At 41.8% G+C, this 24,541-nt stretch overlaps 2 protein-coding genes across 12 annotated transcripts in view; both read left to right on the top strand.

The window, feature by feature from the left end:
• GPRASP2 (G protein-coupled receptor associated sorting protein 2) overlaps nucleotides 1-23,376 on the top strand; it is an 84,606-nt gene extending 61,230 nt beyond the window's left edge. For 6 of the 11 annotated variants that reach the window (XM_070785369.1, XM_070785364.1, XM_019955670.2 and 3 more), the window contains 3 exons: nucleotides 19,361-19,424; nucleotides 19,530-19,593; nucleotides 20,175-23,376. In XM_070785369.1, coding sequence (XP_070641470.1) covers nucleotides 20,501-23,038 — 2,538 coding nt within the window. In that variant the 5' untranslated portion in view covers nucleotides 19,361-19,424; nucleotides 19,530-19,593; nucleotides 20,175-20,500 and the 3' untranslated portion in view covers nucleotides 23,039-23,376. The other 5 variants (XM_070785372.1, XM_019955674.2, XM_070785370.1 and 2 more) reach the window with 5 other exon arrangements.
• The window catches only part of GPRASP3 (G protein-coupled receptor associated sorting protein family member 3), a 107,574-nt gene that overhangs the window by 61,068 nt on the left and 21,965 nt on the right, over nucleotides 1-24,541 (top strand). The window lies entirely within an intron of this gene.

Raw genomic sequence — 24,541 nt, 5'->3', positions numbered from 1 at the left:
CCTAGAAATGAGGATGTTTGGTCAAATGATAAATACATATGTAGTTTTATTAGATATTCTGAGATATCCCTCCAAAGGGATATTACAAATTTTCATTACCATCAGCAGTTTATGGGTTGTCTGTTTCCCTCCAGCCTTGCCAATAAATTTATTATCCTTTTGATGTTTGTTATCTAGTGATGTCATCTCTCTCATTCTTGATATCAGTAATTGTGTCTTCTCTTTTGTTTTCCTTTATCATTCTGGCTAGAGGCTGATCAATTTTATTGACCTCAACAAGCTAGTGTTTAATTTTATTGATTTAAAAAATTTTGTGTTTTCTATTTTATATTGGATTTTGCTCTTATTTTTTTCTTTTGTTTACTTTGTGTTTGTTACTATTTTACTTCTAGCTACTTGAAATAGAAGCTGAGGTCAATTAATTTGAACCTGTCGTTTTTCTAATACAGGCAATTTAGTATTGTAAATTTTCCTCTAATACTGCTTAAGCTGCATCCCACAAATTTTGATATGTTGTGTTTTCATTTTTCAATGGAAATTATATACTAATTTCTTTTTAATTTTCTTCTCTTATCCAACAATTATTTAGAAATAGGCTATGTAGTTCCTAAATATTTGAGGTTTTTCCAGATATGTTTTGGTTATATATTTCTACAGTACTGACCTGGTCAGAGAACTTACTCTGTATGGTCTGAATCTTTTAAATTTATTGAATGTTCCTTTATGGCCCAGAATATGGTCTATTTTAGTAAATATATCTATTGATATATTTGGTTAATATATCAATAGAAAAAATTATGTATCTTTCTGTTGTCCTGTAAACTTTTCTATAAATGTCAGTTAGGTCTGCTAAGTCGCTTCAGTTGTGTCTGACTCTGTGCAACCCCATAGACAGTAGCCCACCAGGCTCCCCCGTCCCTGGGATTCTCCAGGCAAGAACACTGGAGTGGGTTGCCATTTCCTTCTCCAATGCATGAAAGTGAAAAGTGAAAGTGAAGTCGCTCAGTAAGTGTCCGACTCTTCGTGACCCCATGGACTGCAGCCCACCAGGCTCCTCCGTCCATGGGATTTTCCAGGCAAGAGTACTGGAGTGGGTGCCATTGCCTTCTCCACAGTTAGGTCTAGTTAGTTCATAATCTTGTTTAAGTCTTCTATTATATATCTTTACTTATTTTGTCTGTATTTGTGCTAAAATCTGACTGCAGTTATGGTTATGCCTCTCTCCTTGACATTCTTTCACAGTATTTTTGTTGTTACTGTTTTTTAATATACTACTAGATTCAACTTGCCAGTTTTTTTCATTTTTTTCATTAATGATACTGACCTATGATTTTATATTTTAATGCTGTAGTTTTATTATAGTTTCAAGGTTATATTTGCTTCATTAAATGAGTTAGGATAGCTTTTGTTCTTTTTCTGGTCTCAGGAAGAGTTTGTATAACATAAAGAATATCTGTACCTTGAATATACCTTAGAACATCTTTAAAACCTTTTTAACTAATGCCTTTTAGGGTAGAGCATACATTATATAGCATTTTATAGATCACACAAAATAGGCTTTCACAGACATCTTCACTATAGCTTATTCACACAGTTCCTTGTACCTGGAGAGGTCAACTTTCTCATTCACTTGTCCTTTCTCACTCATCATCTCCAGCCCCCTGTAATCTCTGTCAGAGGCCTATCCATTCTTCAAATATTTTCTAGAAGGCCATCTATCCCCCTCATAGTGACACTGCTGATCCCTTTCACCAGTTCCATGAACTCTCACCTTCAGGTGTCTAGTGCTTATCCATTTGGTCATGCCTACTCAAGAATCAAGCAAGGACTTCTTCCTTTAGGATGGGGCTGTGGGCTGGGTAATCTGTCTTAGAAACGTATAGTGAACTTAGTAGATACATATGTCTATAAGCCTATCAGCAAAAATTTTAAGCCTTTTACTAATGGAATTGGGGAACATGGTATTGCCTTGTTATTTTGGTATTATTAATGAGGTTAAACCTACTTTCAGATGTTTCAGAGGTTAAACCTAGCCAGTTGGGTTTTCTTTTTGTAAGCAGAGTATTTGTAAGCTTTTATCATTTGCCTTTTAGAGGTTCTTGATTTAGAGGTTCTTAGAAGTTCAATAACTTCTTATTGATTTCTACATACACACAAGCCTGTGAATAGTTCAGGGAATTTTGAAAGAAAAATAATATGGAAGTTGGAAAGTGTTTTTCCCACAAAGAATTTTAAAATTTTTGTCAAATCTCTTGATAGAGTAGAACTACTTGGGAAAAGTTAAATGGAATACAGATAGAGAGCCCATATGTTTCCACATATATGTGGGTATTTATATTAGGGTGGCAGTTAAAATTCATGGAGAAAAGTGAAAGATTCAGTGTGCCCAGGATCCTCAGCATGTTCAGTGATTCACTAGCAGGATTCACAAGGCTCAGTATACAGTTGTACTCACAGCTATGATTTATTACAAAAGAATGCAAAACCAAATCAGTGAAAGGAAAAAAGTGCATGGAGCAAAGTTCAAAATAAACTCCTGAAAACTTCCAATATTTCTCTGCCAGTGGAGTCCCACAGGATACACTTAATTCCTTCAATAATTTATGACAACATGTGTGAAATATTATTTATCAAGGAAGCTTATTAGATACTCAGCGCCCAAGGTTTGAGGGAGGTACCTTTTGCCTAGCATGCACCAAAATTCGAGACTCCCAGAAGGAAAAAAGGTGTTAATATTTAGCATAAACTGTATTGTTCACACAGAGAGTTTAGGCACAGTGAGCCAATCATAATCTGTTTTGGGAATAGTGGACACCTTCTTTAAATCCAAGTTAACAGAATCCAACCAAAGGCCAGCCTTGCAAGTAAGTCTTTATAAAGCTTGCAATCTTACATCTGCTATGCTAATTCTTTCTACACATTTGGTGAATGGTGTTAGAATAATTAGCTAATCATTTGGGAAAACAGATAATGTTATGTCACAATACATGTGATCAAATTTCAGGAAGATTAGATATCGTAAATATTTCAAAAGATGCAGAAGGATAAAGAAAAATAAATACTCATTTACCTAGAATGAATTTTGGCTTGTGATATGTAGAGGGAAATGCAGATGGATTCTTTCCCCATAATACCAGTATGTTTTATTAAGTAATATGCCCCTACTCCAACAATTTCCCATGTCTCTTTTATAGTATATGGTTATCTTCAAATATGTTTCTGAGGTAAATTCTCTTTGCTGTTAGAAGCATACAGGCTTACTTATTGCAGTTTATAATAAATATCGTGGGTTATCTGAAATGTAATATCTATAGTTCATACCTGATTACTCTCCAATTAATATTGTCATTTTATCTTATCTTTAATATTATTATATTGATTGAGGTAGAGGGTTACTAATATTCTCATATAACTCCTTTGAAATTCTCTTGGAGTTTCAAAAAGGAAAAGTGTGTTGGGCAGGCCAAAGAATATCTCTCTATGTTGCTATGTCAGATAGCATAATTTTTTTCTCATGACTACATTTTATTTACATATATGAATAAATGTTCAGAGAAGGCGATGGCACCCCACTCCAGTACTCTTGCCTGGAAAATCCCATGGACGGAGGAGCCTGGTAGGCTGCAGTCCATGGGGCCACTAAGAGTCGGACAGGACTGAGTGACTTCACTTTCACTTTTCACTTTCATGCATTGGAGAAGGAAATGGCAACCCACTCCAGTGTTCTTGCCTGGAGAATCCCAGGGACGGGGGAGCCTGGTGGGCTGCCGTCTATGGGGTCGCACAGAGTCGGACATGACTGAAGTGACTTAGCAGCAGCAGCAGCATAAATGTTACATATATATATATATATATATATATATACACATATAGTCATATATAACAGGTTCTTTGTCAGTTCATCTGTCAGTGCATATTTAGGTAGTTTCTGTGTCTGTCTATTGTGAATAACGCTGAAATGAACATGGAAGTACAGATATCTCTTAAAGATAGTGACCTCATTTCCTTGGAATATATACACCAAAGTGGGATGGGATCATGTGGTGATTTAAAAAAAAGTTTTGAAAAGCCTCCATGCTGCTTTCCATAGTAGCTACACTAATTTACATTCCCACCAACAGTGTATAAGAGTTTTGCTTTTATTTATATTCTTGTCAACATGTGTTATCCCTTGTATTTTTGATAATCATAATTCTAACTGGTCGAAGTGATACCTCATTGTGATTTGATTTGCATTTCCCTCATGACTAGTAATGTCATCTTTTCGTGACATTAGTGATGTCATCTTTTCATGTAACTGTTGGCCATTTATATTTCTTCTGTAGAAAATTATTCAGGTTCTTTATCAATTTTAAAATCAGATTATTAGTTTTACTATTCAATTGTATGATTCCTGATATGTTTTAGATATTAGTGAAAGAGAAACTGTTAGTCTCTCGGTCGTGACCGACTCTTTGCGACCCCATGGAACGTAGCCTGCCATGCTCCACCGTTCATGGAATTCTCCAGGCAAGAATCCTGGAGTGACCTTCTTCAGGGGATCTTCCTGACCAGGGGTTGAACTTTCATCTCCTGCATTGCAGACAAATTCATTACCACAGAACCACCTGAGAAGCCTTCTGTTAATGTACTGTATCTCATTTGTTGATTTGTATATGATGAGCCATGCTTTCATTGCAGATATAAATCTCACTTGATCATGGAATATGGTCCTTTCAATGTACTATTGAATTCAGTTTGCTACCATTTTGTTTAGAATATTTGCATATAAAATTATTTTCATTGGAGAGTAATTACAATATTGTGATGGTTTTTGCCATATATTGACATGAATCAGCCACAGGTATACATGAGTGCCCACTATCCTTAACCGCCCTCCCACCTCCCTCCCCACCCAATCCCTCTGGATTGTTCCAGACCACCGGCTTTGGGAACCCTCTTCATGCATCGAACTTGCACTGGCATCTGTTCTACATATGGTAATATACATGTTTCAATGCTATTCTCTCAAATTATCCCACCCTTGCCTTCTTCCACTGAGCCCAAAAGTCTGTTCTTTACATCTGTATCATCTTTGCTGCCCTGAATGTAGGATCATTGTTACCGTCTTTCTAAATTCCATATATATGCATTAATATATGGTATTTTGGAGAAGGCAATGGCACCCCACTCCAGTATTCTTGCCTGGAAAATCCCATGGACAGAGGAACCTGGTGAGCTGAAGTCCATGGGGTCGCTAAGAGTTGGACATGACTGAGCGACTTCACTTTCACTTTTCACTTTCATGCATTGGAGAAGGAAATGGCAACCCACTCCAGTGTTCTTGCCTGGAGAATCCCAGGGACGGGGGAGCCTGGTGGGCTGCCGTCTATGGGGTCACACAGAATCGGACACGACTGAAGTTATTTAGCAGCAGCATACAGTATTTGTCTTTCTCTGTCTTACTTCATTCTGTATAATAGGTTCCAGTTTCATCTACCTCATTAGAACTGACTCAAATGTATCAAATGCATTCCTTTTATAGCTGTGTAATATTCCATCCTGTATATGTACCACAACTCCCTTATCCTTTGTTCTGCTGGTGAATATCTCTAGGTTGTTTCCATGTCCTAGCTATTATAAATAGTGCTAAAATGAACATTGGGCTACATGTGTCTTTTTCAATTCTGATTTCTTCAGGGTGTATGCCTAGCAGTGGGATTGCTGGGTTGTGTGGCAGTTCTATTCCCAGTTTTTTAAGGAATTTCCACACTTGTCCACAATGGCTGTACCAATTTGCATTCCCAACAACAGTGTAAGAGGCTTACCTTTTCTCCATACTCTCTCCAGCATTTATTGTTTGTAGACATTTTGATGATGGCCATTCTGACTGGTGTAAGATGATACCTCATTGTTGTTTTGATTTGCATTTCTCTAATAATGAGTGATGTTGAGCATCTTTTCATGTGTTTATTAGCCATCTTTATGTCTTCTTTGGATGAATGTCTGTTTAGTTCTTTTGCCTGCTTTTTGATTGGGATGTCTGATATTCTGGTATTGAGCACATGAGTTGCTTGTATTTTTTGTATTATTTTTTATCAATTTATTTTAATTGCAAGATAATTACTTTATAATATCGTGATGGTTTTTCCATACATCAACATGAATCAGCCACAGGTGCACATGTGTCCTCCCATCCTGAACCCCCTACCTTCTTCCCTCCCCACCTTATCCCTTTTGGTTGTCCCAGAGCACCAGCTTTGAGTGCCCTGCTTCATGCATCAAACTTGCACTGGTCATCTGTTTTACATATGGCAAAATACATGTTTCAATGCTATTCTCTCAAATCATCCCACCCTCACCTTCTCCCACATAGTCCAAAAGTCTGTTCCTTACATATGTGTCTCTTTTGCTGCCTTGCATTAGCATTGTAATTACCATCTTTTTAAATTCCATATATATGGACTAATATACACTATTTTTCTTTCTCTTTCTGATTTACTTCACTCTGTATAATAGGCTCCAGTTTCATCCACCTCATTAGAACTGAGTCAAATGCATTCCTTTTTATTGAGTAATATTCCATTCTGTATATGTACCACAACTTCCTTATCCATTCTCAGCCAATGGACATCTAGGTTGCTTTCACGTCCTAGCTGTTGTAAATAGTGCTGCAGTGCATATTGGGGTACATGTGTCTCTTTCAATTCTGGTTTCAGTGTGTATGCCGATCAGTGGGACTGCTGGGTCATATGGCAGTTCTATTCCCAGTTTTTTAAGGAATCTCCACATTGTTCTCAATAGTGGCTGTACCAGGTTGCATTCCCACCAACAATGTAAGAGAGTTCCCTTTTCTCCACACCATCTCCAGTACTTATTGTTTGTAGACTTTTTGATGGTGGCCATTCTGACTTGTGTGAGATGATACCTCATTGTAGTTTTGATTTGCATTTCTCTAATAATGAGCGATGTTGAGCATCTTTTCATGTGTTTATTAGCCATCTCTATGTCTTCTTTGAAGAAATATCTGTTCTTTTGCCCACTTTTTGATTGGGTTGTTCATTTTTCTGCTATTGAACTGCATGAGCTGCTTGTGTATTCTGGAGATTAATTCTTTGTTAGTTGCTTCATTTGCTATTATTTTCTCCCATTCTGAGGGCTTCATTTTCACCTTGCTTATAGTTTCCACATTGTGTAAAATCAAGTAAGTTTAATTAGGTCCCATTTGTGTATTTTTGTTTTTATTTCCATTACTCTGGGAGGTGGGTCCTAGAGGATCTTGCTGTGATTTATGTCAGAGAGTGTTCTGCCTATGTTTTCCTCTAAGAGTTTTATAGTTTCTGGTCTTACATTTAGATCTTTAATCCATTTTGAGTTTCTTTTTGTGTATGGTGTTAGAAAGTATTCTAGTTGCATTCTTTTAGAGGTGCTTGACCAGTTTATCGAGCACCACTTGTTAAAGAGATTGTTTTTTCTCCATTGTATTGCTTTGCCTCCTTTGTCAAAGATAAGGTGTCCATAGGTGTGTGGATTTATTTTTGGGCTTTCTGTTTTATTGCATTGATCTATATTTCTCTCTTTGTGCCAATCCCATGCTGTCTTGATGACTTTAGCTTTGGAGTATAGTCTGAAGTCACGAGGGTTGATTCCTCCAGTTCCATTCTTCTTTCTAAAGATTGCTTTCACTATTTGAGGTTTTTAGTGTTTCCATACAAATTGTGAAATTATTTGTTCTAGTTCTGTGAAAAATATCATTGGTAGCTGATAGGGATTGCACTGGATCTATAGATTGCTTTGGGTAGTATACTCATTTTCACTAGGTTGATTCTTTTAATCCATGAACATGGTATATTTCTCCATTTATTTGTGTCATCTTTGATTTCTTTCATCAGTGTTTTAGATTTCTATATATAGATCTTTTGTATCTTTAGGTAAGTTTATTCCTATCTATTCTTTTCGATGCAATGGTAAATGGGATTGCTTCTTTAATTTCTCTTTCTGTTATTTCATTGTTAGTGTATAGGAATGCAAAGGATTTGTGTGTATTAACTTTTTATCCTGCAACTTTACTACATTCATTGAAGAGCTCTATTAATTTTCTGTCTGTATCTTTAACGGTTTTCTATGTACAGAATCATGTCATCTGCAAACAATCAGAGTTTTACTTCTTCTTTTTCAATCTGGATTCTTTTCATGTATTTTTCTTCTATGAATGCTGTGGCTAGGACTTCCAAAACTATGTTGAATAGTAGTGTTGAGTATGGGCACTGTAGCCTTGTTACTGATTTTAGAGGAAATGCTTACGATTTTTCACCATTGAGGATAATGTTTGCTGTGGGTTTGTTGTATATGGCTTTTATTATGTAGGAGTATGTTACTTCTATGCCTTCTTTCTGGAGAGTTTTTGTCATAAATGGGTGTTGAATTTTGTCAAAGCCTTTCTCTGTATATTTTGAGATAATCATGGTTTTTATCTTTGAATTTCTAAACATGGTGGATCACATTGGTTGATTTGCAAATACTGAAGAATCCTTGCATCCCTGGGTCTTGTTCTCATGGGTGGGGCCATGCTCAGTAAATCTTTAATCGAATTTTCTGTTGATGGTTGGAGCTGTGTTCCCTCCTTGCTATTTCAGTTCAGTTCAGTTCAGTTCAGTCTCTTAGTTGTGTCCAACTCTTTGCAACCCCATGGACTGCAGCACACCAGGCCTCCCTGTCTATCACCAACTCCCAGATTTTATGCAAACTCATGTCTGTTGAGTCGGTGATGCCATCCAACCATCTCATCCTCTGTCGTCCCCTGCTCCTCCCTCCTTCAATCTTTCCTAGAATCAGGGTCTTTTCAAATGAGTCAGCTCTTCGCATCAGATGGCCAAAGTATTGGAGCTTCAGCTTCAACATCAGTCCTTCCAATGAACATTCAGGACTGATTGCCTTTAGGATGGACTGGTTGGATCTCCTTGCAGTCCAACGGACTCTCAAGAGTCCTTACCAATGCCACAGTTCAAAAGCATCACTTCTACGGCACTCAGCTTCTTTATAGTCCTACTCTCACATCCATACATGGCTACTAGAAAAACCATAGCGTTGACTAGATGGACCTTTGCTGACAAAGTAATGTCTCTGCTTTTTAATATGCTGTCTAGGTTGGTCATAACTTTTCTTCCAAGGAGTAAGTGTCTTTTTATTTCATGGCTGCAGTCACCATCTGCAGTGATTTTGGAGCCCCCGAAAATACAGTCTGACACTGTTTCCACTGTTTCTCCATCTGTTTGCCATGAAGCAAGGGGACCAGATGCCATGATCTTAGTTTTCTGAATGTTGAGCTTTAAGCCAACTTTTTCTCTCTCCTCTTTCACTTTCATCAAGAGGCTCTTCACTTTCTGCCATTTGGGTGGTGTCATCTGCATATCTGAAGTTATTGATATTTCTCCCAGCAATCTTGATTCCAGCTTGTGCTTCTTCCAGCCCAGCGTTTCTCATGATGTACTCTGCATATAAGTAAAATAAGCAGGGTGACAATATACAGCCTTGACTTACTGCTTTTCCTATATGGAAACAGTCTGTTGTTCCATGTCCAGTTCTAACTGTTGCTTCCTGACCTGCATACAGATTTCTCAAGAGGCAGGTTAGGTGGTCTGGTATTCCCATCTCTTTCAGAATTTTCCACAGTTTATTGTGATCCATAGAGTCAAAGACTTTGGCATACTCAATAAAGCAGAAATAGATGTTTTTCTGGGATTCTCTTGCTTTTTCGATGACCAGCAGATGTTGGCAATTTGATATTTGGTTCCTCTGCCTTTTCTAAAACCCGCTTGTACATATGGAAGTTCACAATTCACATATTGTTGAAGCCTGGCTTGGAGAATTTTGAGCATTACTTAACAGCGTGTGAGATGAGTGCAACTATGCAGTAGTTTGAGCATTCTTTGGCATTGCCTTTCTTAGGGATTCGAATGAAAATGGACTTTTTTCCAGTCCTGTGGCCACTGCTGCATTTTCCAAATTTGCTGGCATATTGAGTGCAGTACTTTCAAAGCATCATCTTTTATGATTTGGAATAGCTCAACTGGAATTCCATCACCTCCACTAGCTTTCTTCGCTGTGGTGCTTCCTAAGGCCCACTTGACTTCACGTTCCAGGATGTCTGGCTCTAGGTGAATGATCACACCATTGTGATCATCTGGGTCATGAAGATCTTTTTTGTATAGTTCTTCTGTGTATTCTTGCCACCTCTTCTTAGTATCTTCTGCTTCTGTTAGGTCCATACCATTTCTGTCCTTTATCGAGCCCATCTTTGCATGAAGTGTTCCCTTGGTATCTCTAATTTTCTTGAAGAGATCTCTAGTCTTTCCCATTCTATTGTTTTCCTCAATTTCTTTGCACTGATAACTGAGGAAGGCTTTCTTATCTCTCCTTGCTGTTCTTTGGAACTCTGCATTCAAATGGGTATATCTTTCCTTTTCTCTTTTGCTTTTTGCTTCTCTTCTTTTCACAGCTATTTGTAAAGCCTCCTCCCCTGCTATTTACCTGGGGCTAAACTATGGTGGAGGTAATGAAGATAATGGTGACCTCCTTCAAAAGAAGGAGTCCTATTATCATTCTTCCCTTGAGAACCCAGGAACAGTATTAAAAGGCAAAAAGATAGGACAGTGAAAGATGAACCCCCCAAGTCCTTAGGTGCCCAATATGCTAGGTAATCCAAGTCTATGCCACAACCAGTAATGCTGAAAAAGCTGAACGGTTCTATGAAGACCTATAAGACCTTTTAGAACTAATACCCAAAAAAGATGTTCTTTTCATTACAGGGGTGTTAAAAGTTTAAGTGAAGTCGCTCAGTCGTGTCCAACTCTTTGCGGCCCCATGGACTGTAGCCTACCAGGCTCCTCTGTCCATGGGATTTTCCAGGCAAGAATATTGGAGTGGGTTGCCATTTCCTTCTCCAGGGGATCTTCCCGACCCGGGGATCAAACCCTGGTCTCCTGCATTGCAGGCAGATGCTTTATCCTCTAAGCCAGCAGGGAAGTCCTTCATTAGAGGGGACTATAATGCAAAAGTAGGAAGTCAAGAAACACCTTGGCCTTGGATTATAATAGAGTTTTGCCAAGAGAACACAATGGTCATAGCAAACACCCTCTTCCAACAACACAAAAGAAGACTCTACACGTGGATATCACCATATGGTCAATGTTGATATCAGATTGATTATATTCTTTGCAGCCAAAGATGGAGAATCTCTATACAGTCAGCAGAAAGAAGACAGGGATATGACTGTGGCTCAGATCATCAACTCCTATTTGCAAAAATCAGAGTTAAATTGAAGAAAGTAGGGACAACCACTAGACCATTCCAGTATGACCCAAATCAAATGCCTTACAATTATACAGTGTAAGTAAGAAATATATTTAAGGGACTAATTCTAATAGAGTGCCTGATGAACTAAGGATGGAGGTTCGTGACATCGTGCAGGAGACAGGGATCAGGACCATCCCAAGAAAAAGAAATGCAAAAAAGAAAAATGGCTGTCTGAGGAGGCCTTATAAATAGCTGTGAAAAGAAGAGAAGCAAAAAGCAAAGGAGAAAAGGAAAGATATACCCATTTGAATGCAGAGTTCCAAAGAACAGCAAGGAGAGATAAGAAAGCCTTCCTCAGTAATCAGTGCAAAGAAGTAGAGGAAAACAATAGAATGGGAAAGACTAGAGATCTCTTCAAGAAAATTAGAGATACCAAGGGAATATTTCATGCAAAGATGGGCTCAATAAAGGACACAAATGGTATAGACCTAACAGAAGCAGAAGATACTAAGAAGAGGTGGCAAGAATACACAGAAGAACTATACAAAAAAGATCTTCATGACCCAGATGATCACAATGGTGTGATCATTCACCTAGAGCCAGACATCCTGGAACGTGAAGTCAAGTGGGCCTTAGGAAGCACCACAGCGAAGAAAGCTAGTGGAGGTGATGGAATTCCAGTTGAGCTATTCCAAATCATAAAAGATGATGCTTTGAAAGTACTGCACTCAATATGCCAGCAAATTTGGAAAACGCAGCAGTGGCCACAGGACTGGAAAAGGTCAGTTTCCATTCGAATCCCTAAGAAAGGCAATGCCAAAGAATGCTCAAACTACCGCACCATTGCACTAATCTCACACACTAGTATGGAGAAGGCAATGGCACCCCACTCCAGTACTCTTGCTTGGAAAATCTCATGGACAGAGGAGCCTGGTGGGCTGCAGTCCATGGGGTCTCAAAGAGTTGGACATGACTGAGTGACTTCACTTACACTTTTCACTCCCATGCATTGGAGAAGGAAGTGGCAACCTACTCCAGTGTTCTTGCCTGGAGAATCCTAGGGACAGAGGAGCCTGGTAGACTGCCATCTCTGGGATCACACAGAGTCAGACATGACTGAAGCGACTTAGCAGCAGCAGCAGCAGCACACACTAGTAAAGTAATGCTCAAAATTCTCCAACCCAGGCTTCAAAAATATGTGAACCATGAAATTCCAGATGTTCAAGCTGGTTTTAGAAAAGGCAGAGGAACCAGATATCAAATTGCCAACATCTGCTGGATCATTTAAAAAGCAAGAGAATTCCAGAAAAACATCTATTTCTGCTTTACTGACTATGCCAAAGTCTTTGACTCTGTGGATCACAATAAACTGTGGAAAATTCTGAAAGAGATGGGAATACCAGACCACCTAACCTGCCTCTTGAGAAATCTGTATGCAGGTCAGGAAGCAACAGTTAGAACTGGACATGGAACAACAGACTGTTTCCATATAGAAAAAGGAGTAAGTCAAGGCTGTATATTGTCACCCTGCTTATTTTACTTATATGCAGAGTACATCATGAGAAATGCTGGGCTGGAAGAAGCACAAGCTGGAATCAAGATTGCTGGGAGAAATATCAATAACTTCAGATATGTAGATGACACCACCCTTATGGCAGAAAGTGAAGAACTAAAGAGCCTCTTGATGAAAGTGAAAGAGGAGAGTGAAAAAGTTGGCTTAAAGCTCAACATTCAGTAAACAAAGATATGGTATCTGGTCCCAATACTTCATGGCAAATAGATGGAGAAACAGTGGAAACAGTGTCAGACTTTATTTTGTTGGGCTCCAAAATCACTGTGGATGGTGACTGCAACCATGAAATAAAAAGATGCTTACTCCTTGGAAGAAAAGCTATGACCTATGACAGTATGTTAAAAAGCAGAGACATCACTTCACCCACAAAGATCCATATAGTCAAAGCTATTGCTTTTCCAGTAGTCATGTGCAGATGTCAGTGGGACTGTATAGAAGACTGAACACCAAAGAATTGATGCTTTCTAACTGTGCTGCTGTAGACGACTCTTGAGAGTTCTTTGGAGAGCAATGAGATCAAACCAGTCAATCCTAAAGGAAATCAACCCTGAATAGTCATTGGAAGGACTGATGCTGAAGTTGAAGCTCCAATACTTTGGCTACTTGATGTGAAGACGCAACTCAGTGGAAAAGACCCTGATGCTGGGAAAGATTGAGGGCAGGAGGAGAAGGTGACTGAGGATGACATCATTGGATGGCATCATCAACTAACTCAGTTGACATGAGTTTAAGCACAGTCTGGGAGATAGTGAAGGACAGGGAAGCCTTGCATTCTGCAGTCCAGAGAGTTGCAAAGAGTCGGGCATAACTGAATAACTGAAGAACAACAATAACTAGTCTCAGACACATCTTTATTAATCAAAATAGGAACTATTACAGTAAACAAATTTTTGCTGATTAGAAATGTTTGTTTATTCATTTAGCATAAAAAATCGTGATTTGGGATTCGACAACATCCTGGAAAGCATATTCTGCATCCTGCTGATTGTGGAAGCTTTTTCCCTGCAAAAAGCCTGAAGAAGTGGTAGTCGGTTCATGAGAGGTCAGGTGAATATGGCAGATGAGGCAAAACTTCATAGCCCAATTCATTCAACTTTTGAAGCATTAGTTGTGTGAAGTGTGGTTGGGTGATGTCATGGAGAAGAATTGGGCCCTTTCTGTTGACCAATGCTGGCTGCAGGCATTGCAGTTTTCAGTGCATCTCATCAATTTGCTAAGCATAATTCTGAGATGTAATGGTTTCACCAGAATTCAGAAAGCTGTAGTGGTTCAGACTGCTAGCAGACCACCAAACAGTGACCATGATCTTTTTTTGGCACAGGTTTGACTTTGGGAAGTGTTTTGGAGTGTCTTCCAACCACTGAGCTGGTCGTCACTGGTTGTTGGGTTGATTTCCTTTAGAATTGACTGGTTTGATCTCTTTGCAGTCGAAGGGACTCTCAAGAGTCTTCTCCAACACCACAGTTCAAAAGTGTCAATTCTTTGGTGCTCAGACTTCTTTATGGTCCAACTCTCACATCCACACATGACTACTGGAAAAACCATAGCTTTGACTATATGGACCTTTGCTGGCAAAGTGATGTCTCTGCTTTTCAATACACTGTCTAGATTTGTCATAGCTTGTCTTCCAAGGAGCAAAGCAAGTGAAAGTGAAGTAGCTCAGTCGTGTCCGACTCTTTGAGAGTGGACTATAGCCTACCAGGCTCCTCCCTCCATGGGATTCTCCATGGCAGGAATACTGGAGTGGGTTGCCATTTCCTTCTCCAGGGGATCTCTGACCCATGGATCAAACCCAGGTCTCCCACATTGCAGGCAGATGCTTTAATCTCTGAGCCACCAGGGAAGTTTAAGGAGCAAGCATCTTCTAACTTCATGGCTGCAATTGCCACCTGCAGTGATTTTGGCGCCCAAGAAAATAAAGTCTGTCACTGTTTCCATTGTTTCCTAATCTAGTTGCCATGAAATGATGGGACCGGATGTCATGATCTTAGTTTTCTGAATATTGAGTTTTAAGCCAGGCTTTTTCACTCTCCTCTTTGACCTTCATCAAGAGGCTCTCTAGTTCCTCTTTGCTTTTTGCCATCAGGGTGGTGTCATCTGCATATCTGAGGTTATTGATGTTTCTACCAGGAATCTTGATTCCAGCTTGTGCTTCATCTAGCCTGGCACTTTTCATGATGTACTCTGCATATAAATTAAATAAGCAGGGTGACAATAGACAGCCTTGATGTATTCCTTTCCCAATTTTGAACCAGTCCTTTGTTCCATGTCTGGTGCTTGACCTGCATACAGGTGTCGCAGGAGGCAGGTAAGGTGGTCTGGTATTCCCATCTTTTTAAGAATTTTCCACAGTTTGTTGTGATCCACACAGTCAAGGGGTGTAGCATAATCAATGAAGCAGACGTAGATGTTTTTCTAGAAATCTCTTGCTTTTTTGATGATCCAAAGTATCATTTCATTTAGGATGAAATAAATACTGCTTACCAGTCAGACAAATATAGGTCAGCATTCTTTTAATATTTAAAGCTTTTCTTTTCCCCATTGACTTTAAAGATGAAACAATTCATCCAAGCTGGTTTCCTCACATGTAACATGAAGGCAATAGTTTATTTCAATAATAGTTCATAGTGTCCAATATTTTTGTGAGTTAATACACAAAATGTTTAAAATAGGACCTTCCTTGGTTCAATAAATGTTAATGAGTTGTACTGTCTGTTCTCTAAATGAATTAACAATAAAATGTCTAACAGACATTTCAAAATCTCACAGTATAATCTGTCAGCTAGTAGTAGATTCACTCCTCTGTCAGTATCTTGAAATGAAGATTTCACTATATCCAGAATGACCACATAGGATTGCTAATATGACTTTGGATAAATCTGTAAATTTTTAGAAAAAATTAATAAGAATGAAACTACAAGTAAAGGTCACCTCCATGGGAGTGGAGATTTCTTTTTTGTTTGTGCTGAGGACAAAGTAGATGCTCATATATATAGTTGTTGAATGAACGCAAGGCACCAGCCACTTGAAGGAGGAGAAAGAACAGTTCAGAGAGGCAAAGAGATTCACATACACCCACAGATCTCAGCAGAGCTCAGACTCGCTTCTTTAAGCCTGGCATTCACCCAAGAGAGAGTATACTTTGGAACAAAGAAAACATAATCCACAGTTCAGCTAAGGCCATTGAAAGAACACAGTGAAAGACTTTCCTGTGACAACTGACATCTGTTGTCTCTAGATACAATATAGAATTGTCTCTAGATTTTTTCCTGTTATCTAAATATTGTACAGTTATCAGGTCTGACTCTTTGTGACCCCAATAATAAGTATCTAATAACAAGTAAAAGCTGATAGGTAAATATATGAAAATTCATGGTAAGAATAATGTTCCCTTTTCATTCTGGTAAGCATCAGTGATTTTCAGTAAATAGGGACTTTCTCCAAGATGAACCTCAGAGGATTGCAAAATCCCTCTCCTTTAGCAAAGAGAGAAGGTTCTTAAGAGGGTGGTTATAGTGGTGAGTGGTGAGAGATGAGCCCCCAAATTGATCCTCCCAGGGCATGAAGCCCAATTTGAGTGAAGAGGAGTGGACAGTCAGGATGGTGATTGAATTCCATGCCTACTGTTGCTGTAACAAATTATCACAATATTGCTGGCTTAAAAAAAAAAAAAGGGCAAAAAATAAAAACACTGAAGGTTGCACATAGGAAAGGGTTTCACTGGTCTGAAATAAAGGTGATAGGAGGACTTCATTCTTCCAAGAGGTCCTAGAGGAATCTGTCTCCTTGCCTTTTCCACCTTCTGGGTCTGCATGGGCCTTGGCCTCTGGCTTCCTTCTTCAAAACCAGCGACATCCTATCCACTGGTGGCATCTTGCATGCAACTTCACTGTGACACTAAATCTTCTGCCTGCTTCTTCCACATTTAAAGTAGCCTTCCATGGCATTGGCCAAGATAAAGCAGTGTAATCTTCCTTTACATTCAGGTGATTAGCAATCTTAATTCCATCTGTGACCTTAAGTCTCCTGTGCAAGGTGAAAGTGAAAGTGAAGTTGCTCAGTCGTGTCCGACTCTTTGCGACCCCATAGACTGTAGCCTACCAGGCTCCTCTGTCCATGGGATTTTCCAGGCAATAGTTCTGGAGAACACGACATGGACGTTTTGGGGGGACTTTTATTCAGCCTACCAAAGCGAGGGTGTCATTTAGTTGGGTTTTAAAATGGGCAACAATACCAACAGGTTTGTGTTCAACCAGAGATGTTCTTAACCATGGCTGCTCTTTGCCCAACAGAGCACAAATGAAGGGGATGGAGACTACAGGGAGGACTTAGAAGTGCAGGAATCAGAAGTGCAGGAATCAAGAACCAGCAGATTACTGTCTTGGGGAAGGGAGTGTCTGGTGGGGCTGACTCCAAACAATGGCTGGGGGAAGTAGACTGGTGTGTATGGCAAGCGTGTGAGATCCCAATTGGTTCTAATCCTTGGCGTATTCCCACCCTGCCAAAGATGAGGAGCCCTTGGAATCCCCTGCAAGAGACCTGACAGGAGCCAGGAAGAGGAGCCAGGACTGCCCCTACATGGTGCCTGACCCCTCGCTGTGGGGTGAGAAACAGGATTGTCTGAGCAGGTGCGGGTCCTGTCAGGGAAAGGTCCTCTTTCCTGGGCAACTGTGGGGACAGTGAAATGGTAAAGTGTGCCACCACAGCGACTGAGAGAACAGCAGTGTGGCAGAAAGAATGACGACACTGGCGCAGACAAGTGGTTTGTCTCCTCAGCCAGAGGTCTATCAGGGGCTGCCTTCCCTTAGAAGAGGGGCAGGGGCTCGGCCTCCACGGGCGCCCCTTCCCACTTTCCTCCAGCCCACGGCCCCTGAAGGTGAAAGCAGCCCCCCAGCCACCCGCGCCCAAGAAGGATGGCCAGCGTGATGGGGGAAGGGAGGGGGTGGACACCAAACACTCTGCAGGTTCACACACAAACACACACACTGCGGGGCGGCCTGTATCCATCCGCTGCTCCCTGCAGTGCGACCCCTCGCGACCCTCCCAGCCCCGGCCCGCGACCCCACTACGCTGCAGGGCCAGAAGCGTGGGGCGGGGGGCGGGGGGGTGGTCACCCCACGGGGGGCAGCGGAGGGCTGGCGTGGCTCCGCCCCTCAGCCTGGCGTTCTTCCCGGCCCCGCCCACTCTGGGTCGGAACTACGGTGGGCCAGCGAGGGGGCGTCGAGCCCATTCGTGCCGTATCCCTCCGCCCCCCTTCCCGACACCCTCGCCGCGAGCCGTCGGTGCCGCAGCCTGCGCAGCCCCTACCCGGTTTGGCGCAGCGGCGCGGGAGGTGGGGACGCCTCTTTTCCATTCCGCCCGCACGGCGAGCGGTGGGAAGCGAGAGAAGAGCTGCGACCCTGCGCCTGCGAAGGCAAGTGGGGGTGTCGTGGGGCGACGACCGGCTCACAGCCTGTCCCTGGCAGCCTGAAGACGGGGAGGCGAGCAGAGCGGGATCCTTAAAGAGATGCGCAGCGCTGGGGGACCCCTGGCCCTGAGACGACGGCAACCGGCGCGGGCCGGGCCCGGGGTTGCGGGGTCTTGGCTGTAGGGGTTCCCTCGGATGCTGGGGAGGCGTGCGGCACGGACTAGTCCCTGGCGGGCTTTCCGGGTGCCTGTGCCCCGCCCTCGACTTGCCTGTGCGGGGAGAGGGCTGTGCGGGAAGCTGCTATGGGAGAAATGGCGGAGGGAGCCTGGGTGGGCGCTCCGAGGAGGTCGCCGGAGCTGGGACGGGAGCAGCCCGGGCTATGATTCTGTCAAGGGACCTGTCGGACCCCTCGTGCCGGGTGCTGTCCTTTCCCACAGGCACCTTTTTGATGCCAAAGTCTACTGTCTGTGCAGTAGGTCTGGCAATTTCAGGCCACGGGGTGCATCTGTAGAGAAGCTTGAGGAAAACGAGGGACAGGGAAAAAACCTATTTTTCTGAAAGTGTATGGGGGGTGGGGGTGGGCAGCAGCCGTTGACTGGGCATCTGATTCGGGGTCGGGTGATTGCGACCAGCACAGGTCAGGCATGCAGGAATATTTCGTAAATTTCTTGTCTACCAGGTTTTTACACACTTCCCTTGCCTTCCTTTCTCTTCGCAATCCAGAATTGGGGGTGGAAAAGATGAACTGGGAGGTAAAGGTGGGACAGAAATCATAAATTCAGGTACCACTGCACAACCTGTTTTCTAGAATATGTGGGCACCCTTCCCCCAAATTATGCTGCGTAAGGCAAAGGGATGTGGTGCACCTAGTGGTGAATCCTCATAATAGGAGAAGGGAGCAATGCGAAAAATGTGACGTCAAGAGATGCTGTTTGTTATCTTGACTGCTGAAATACAGGACCTAAATAAAATGAAAATATTCTACTAAGAGGGCTCTAAATATTGAAAGACAGTATATGAATTCCCATACTTGGTGTTGGTCTGTCCACCAGCCTCTTAGTTGCTACCTTGGTCTTCTGACTGTCTTTTTCATCTTTTGTCCATAGACCTTCTTTAAAGCTGGTTACTTCTGCAAGGAAGGAAAGAAGGAAGAGACTGAAATCTCTGAAGGTTTGTGCAAAGAGGAGCAATGCAGGGGACAGCTACAGAGGAAGATTGACAAGTGTTTTCCATCTAGTTGGGTGTCGCTGATTCACATCTCCTACTCTCTTTTAGATTTGCAGACTGCTGCAGAACCCCTTGACCATTTCCTGTCCTGCAGGAGTGTTAGGATTGTTGGGTAGGTGTGGATTGGGCAGTGAATGGGAGGAGCAGACCAGAGAGCAGGGACCAAGAGAAAGAAAACATAAGACAAATTAGACACTTAAACAAAAAGAGATATTTGTATTCGGGGTCAGGGTGTCTGCCTGTCAACCAAGCAGTCAGACTCCATTTTTACTGTATGTTTACTTATCCATAGGACAGCCTGCTGTTTGCATAAGGCTTAATACCACTGAAACAAAACAAGGAGAGGAAGATTGTGCCACATTAGTGCAGGTATGAGAGTGGGTACAGCTTTTGGGTGAGGTAGAAAAGACAAACAGGTCCAAGAATGATTAGGGTCTGGTCTTGGGGCTCCTCAGCCTCTCCCATTGCCAAGATACTTTCACACTATTTATGCATGTGTGTTGTAGCAAGCAAAGCAATGTGGCATCTCTGGAATTAAAGAGTATGTTTGGGTAAAATGAGGATGACAGAGAGACTTTCTAATCGCCTAACTTTCCCACCAAGCTTTTAAGGTCCAGTCTCTGTGTGTGAGTTTTTGCATGGAGTGACACAGTTGGAAGAGATTCAATGTCCCATGTTATTCTTGCTTCCTAGATTGACTTCCAGTGGCAGCTCTGGTGGTGTTGGAATTGCTGCTGACCATCACCATCGACAGGTCTGCACCCTGCCCTGGGGAAGCATCCATCCTCTCCCAGCTTGGTTGGTCTTCTTCTGCACTCTGTGATATTGGCTGGGACTGGTATTGGAAAGAGGCTGATTGAGTTCTGGACTGGTGATTGACTCTAACTTTTGTTTCCAACTATATTGTCTGAATCATCTAGAGATTACACAGTGTGAGGATTCAGAACTGTGACAGATCTGTGGTAGAGACTGAGACTTGGATTGAGGTATTTAACCAGGTCTTTTCTGTAACTTGTACTATGACTGGGGCTGAAGTTGAGCCTGTTGCCCAGGCCAAGCCTGAAAAGAAGCCTGGAGAAGAGGTTGTGGGTGGGGCTGAGAGAGAGACTGAAGTCCCAATGGTGGTCAGACCAAAGGTTAGGAACCAGGCAACATCTGGGGCAAGGTCGAAAACTGAGTCCAAGGCAACGGCTGGGGCAAGGCCTAAAACTGAGTCACAGACAATGGCTGGAGCAAGGCCCAGAACAGAGTCGCAGCCAATGGCTGGGGCAAGGCCTAAAACTGAATTCCAGGCAATGCCAGGAGCAAGGCCCAAAACTGAGGCCAGGGCAGTAGGCAGGGCACGTCCTAAGACTGAAGCCAAGGCAATCCCTGGAGCAAGACCCAAAGATGAAGCCCAAGTTTGGGCTCAGACTGAGTTTGGGGCTGAGGCAATGTTGCAATCAGAGGGCATGCCCCAAACCAGTGTAGTAGCCTGGCCATTGGTCAATACTGAGTCTGGGTCAGTCACTAAACCTATGGCCCTATCTGTGGATAGGGAACTGGTCAATGTGGACAGTGAGACCTTTCCTAGCTCCCAGGTTCAGACAGGAATCCAACCCTGGTTTGGGTCTGGGGAGGAAACTAGTATGGGGTCTTGGTGCTATCCCAGGGCTAAGGCCAGAGAGGAGGCTTCTAGTGAGTCTGGATTCTGGTCAGCAGATGAGACCTCTACAATGTCTTCTTTTTGGGCTGGGGAAGAGGCCAGTATCAGATCATGGCCTAGGGAAGAGGCCAATACCAGGTCTAGGCACAGGGCCAAACATCAGCCTAATCCCAGATCCAGGCCCAGATCCAAGCAAGATCCCTTTATTGATTCCTGGTCTGGGTCTGAGGAGGAGTCTGGCAACCCATTCTGCTTGTGGGCTGGAGAAAATACCAATAACTTGTTCAGGTCCAGAGTCAGGGATGAGGCAAATATGAGGTCCAAGCTCCGGACAAAAAGAGAGGACTTTTTTGAATCTGAGTCTGAAGACGAGTACTATAAGGAATCTTGGTTTTTGCCTGAAGAAGAGGCCAATAGTAGATTCAGACCCAGAGACAAGGAAGCGCCTAATACTGTATTGAAGCCCAGGACCCAGAAAGTTGTTAATAACAGTGACAGGGTCAAACAAGAAACCAGGTTTGAGGAGGAAGTCATTATTGGGTCCTGGTTCTGGGCAGAAAAAGAGGCCAGTATGGAGGCTGGAGCTTCAGCCATCTGTGAATCTGAGGCAGGGGCTGAGGAGGGGGCCATTGGTGGATCGTTGTTCTGGACTGAGGAAAATTCCAGTTTGGGAGCTGTGGCCAGAGAAGAGACCAGACCAGAGTCTGAAGAAGAGGCCATATTTGGGTCCTGGTTCTGGGACAGGGATGAGGCCTGCTTTGACTTAAATCCTCGTCCTGTGTACAAGGCTAGTCCCAGGTTCAGAGATGGAGCCGAGGAGGAAGTTAATGTATCATCCAGGCCCAAAACCTGGGAAGAGGTCACTGTCGAATTCAAACCTGGTCCTTGTCATGGGGTTGGCTTCCCATCCCCAAGCCCCTTTAGAATTCCTGAAGAAGCAACAACATCTGTATACACCGAACTATTTGAGGGAAAGCCCAAGAATGTGGAAGTTACCCCAGAAGGGGAAGAGCAGGAATCTTTGCTTCAGTCTGATCAGCCTGACTCTGAGTTCCCATTTCAATATGATCCATCCTACCGGTCAGTCAGGGAAATTCGGGAGCATCTTAGGGCCAAGGAGAGTGCACAGCCTGAGAGTTGGTCCTGCAGCTGCATACAGTGTGAGCTTAAAATTGGTCCAGAAGAGTTTGAAGAACTCCTCTTATTAATGGACAAAATTCGAGATCCTTTTATTCATGAAATATCTAAGATTGCAATGGGTATGAGAACTGCTTCTCAATTTACTCGTGATTTCATTCGCGATTCAGGTGTTGTCTCACTTATTGAAACCTTACTCAATTATCCCTCCTCCCGAGTTAGGACAAGTTTTCTGGAAAATATGATTCACATGGCTCCACCTTACCCAAATCTGAACATGATTGAGACATTTGTGTGTCAAGTGTGTGAGGAAACCCTTGCTCATAGCGTGGGTTCCCCTGAGCAGGTGCTTGGGTTAAGGATGCTTAGACACCTCACCTCAACTACTGACTATCACACACTGGTTTCCAATTATATGTCTGGATTTCTTTCCTTATTAACCACAGGCAATGCAAGAACAAAGTTTCACATTCTGAAAATGCTATTGAATTTGTCTGAAAATCCCATGGTGGCAAAAAAACTGTTTAGTGCCAAGGCTCTATCAATATTTGTGGGTCTCTTTAACATAGAAGAGACAAATGATAACATTCAAATTGTTATTAAAATGTTTCAGAATATCAGTAATATTATCAAAAATGGAACAATGGCCTTAATTGATGATGATTTCAGTCTTGAACCACTTATTTCTGCATTCCATGAATTTGAGAAGTTGGCTGAGGAACTGCAAGTCCAAATAAACAATCAAAGTGATCCTGAGGTAGGACAGCAAAGCTAATATGACTATCCACCTGCCTCTGATCAGCCTTATGTTCCCAAAGAACCCTGAGTAGTGCTTTGGTTTTCAGTCTGGTTTTTTATTGTAACTTATACTTTAATTCTGATGTTAACTTTGTCCAATTCTTTGTTTGAGCTGGATCATTTTGTGGATGCCAAATGATTATTAGTGCTGAAAAAATTTGTCGATATTTGTCTTGCTGTCCAGATTGCTGTATTTTTCAGTATTGAGCTTCTAGTGAACTGAGCTGCCTGTGTAAGTTACTCTGCTATTCATTGTTTAAACATATTGTTCTCTATTTGAGTCAGTGTTTTAAATAAAGTTCTGTGTGGAAAGTGGCAGAAGTGACCCTTCTTCAGTTTAAAATCTAGATATAGATACATCATGCACAGTGACAGACAATTTGTAGTATGACATACATACCCTCATTGGAAAATCCCATTCCTGGAGCTTAAAGAGGAAGGGATTGCTGTGGGCTGTGGTACTTGAGGAATGCTTCAGAGAAGAGGGACTCAAATTGGTCACTGAATAGTAGGAGGAGACAACCCATTAGGTCATTCTTGGAAGTGAGTAGTGTGGTGTGAAGAAAAGTGTGTACCTAGAAAACTCTATTCTGGTAGCATGGGTATAACCTGTCTTCCTGGAATAGGTGAGACAAGTTTAGTGAGGGATGCAGTTGGAATGAGGCCACTTTGGAGAACTAAGTTGGCCAAATCTGTACATTTTGCAACTCAAAGTAGAGGTGCTGCTCAGTGCCACCTGAAGAGAGAACAAGTAGAGTAGAATAACAGTTAAATGGAGTCATGAATAAGATTTCCTTTGTGATCCTAATCCAAGGAAATTATTAAGGAAATACCATACAGCTATTAAAAGAGATCTATTTATTGGCATGGAATGACACTGATGCTTTTATATCTGGTGACATAGACAAGACTGTGACATCATCTATGGAAAATTATTAATAGATTCCATTTTTAAAACCTGTATGTAAACACACAATTCCTGTTCAATTTCAGTAATGACTTTCTAAGAAACTTCACATATTCCATATTCTGGAAGAAAATACTGTGCTAAAGAAGTTTTCAGAGACAGGCATTGGGGAGATACAAAATAAGACAATGGTTTTACCTTTTAATATGCTTATATCTAGTGCTTTAAGTTATAGGTGGACACGTTGGAAGGGATATAGTTATGTAAATGAACATGTGTTAAAATAATCTTTTAGAGATTAAACTCATTTAGAACAGTTGAAAAGGAATGAGACTTCAGAAAAACTAGCTTATGAAATGTTTTAAAGAAAAGTAAAATTACAAAGGTTGCTAAGTTTCTATTAGTCTCTTGATTGTATGAAGATGGCAGCCTTTTGACATGACTGTTACATACAAAAGATCATCACATTTCCTTTTGTAGTGGACAAAGTGGACAACAAAGCTCCAGAAGCAGATAGTGGTAACACTGTGAATGTACTTAATGCCATTGAATTATACACCTTAAGATGGTTAA

This window comes from Bos indicus, chromosome X, assembly GCF_029378745.1.
Source record: "Bos indicus isolate NIAB-ARS_2022 breed Sahiwal x Tharparkar chromosome X, NIAB-ARS_B.indTharparkar_mat_pri_1.0, whole genome shotgun sequence".
NCBI classification, from domain to species: Eukaryota; Metazoa; Chordata; class Mammalia; order Artiodactyla; family Bovidae; genus Bos; species Bos indicus.
The sequence above is the reverse complement of the archived record's forward strand: the minus strand, read 5'-3'. Positions and strand labels throughout refer to the sequence as shown.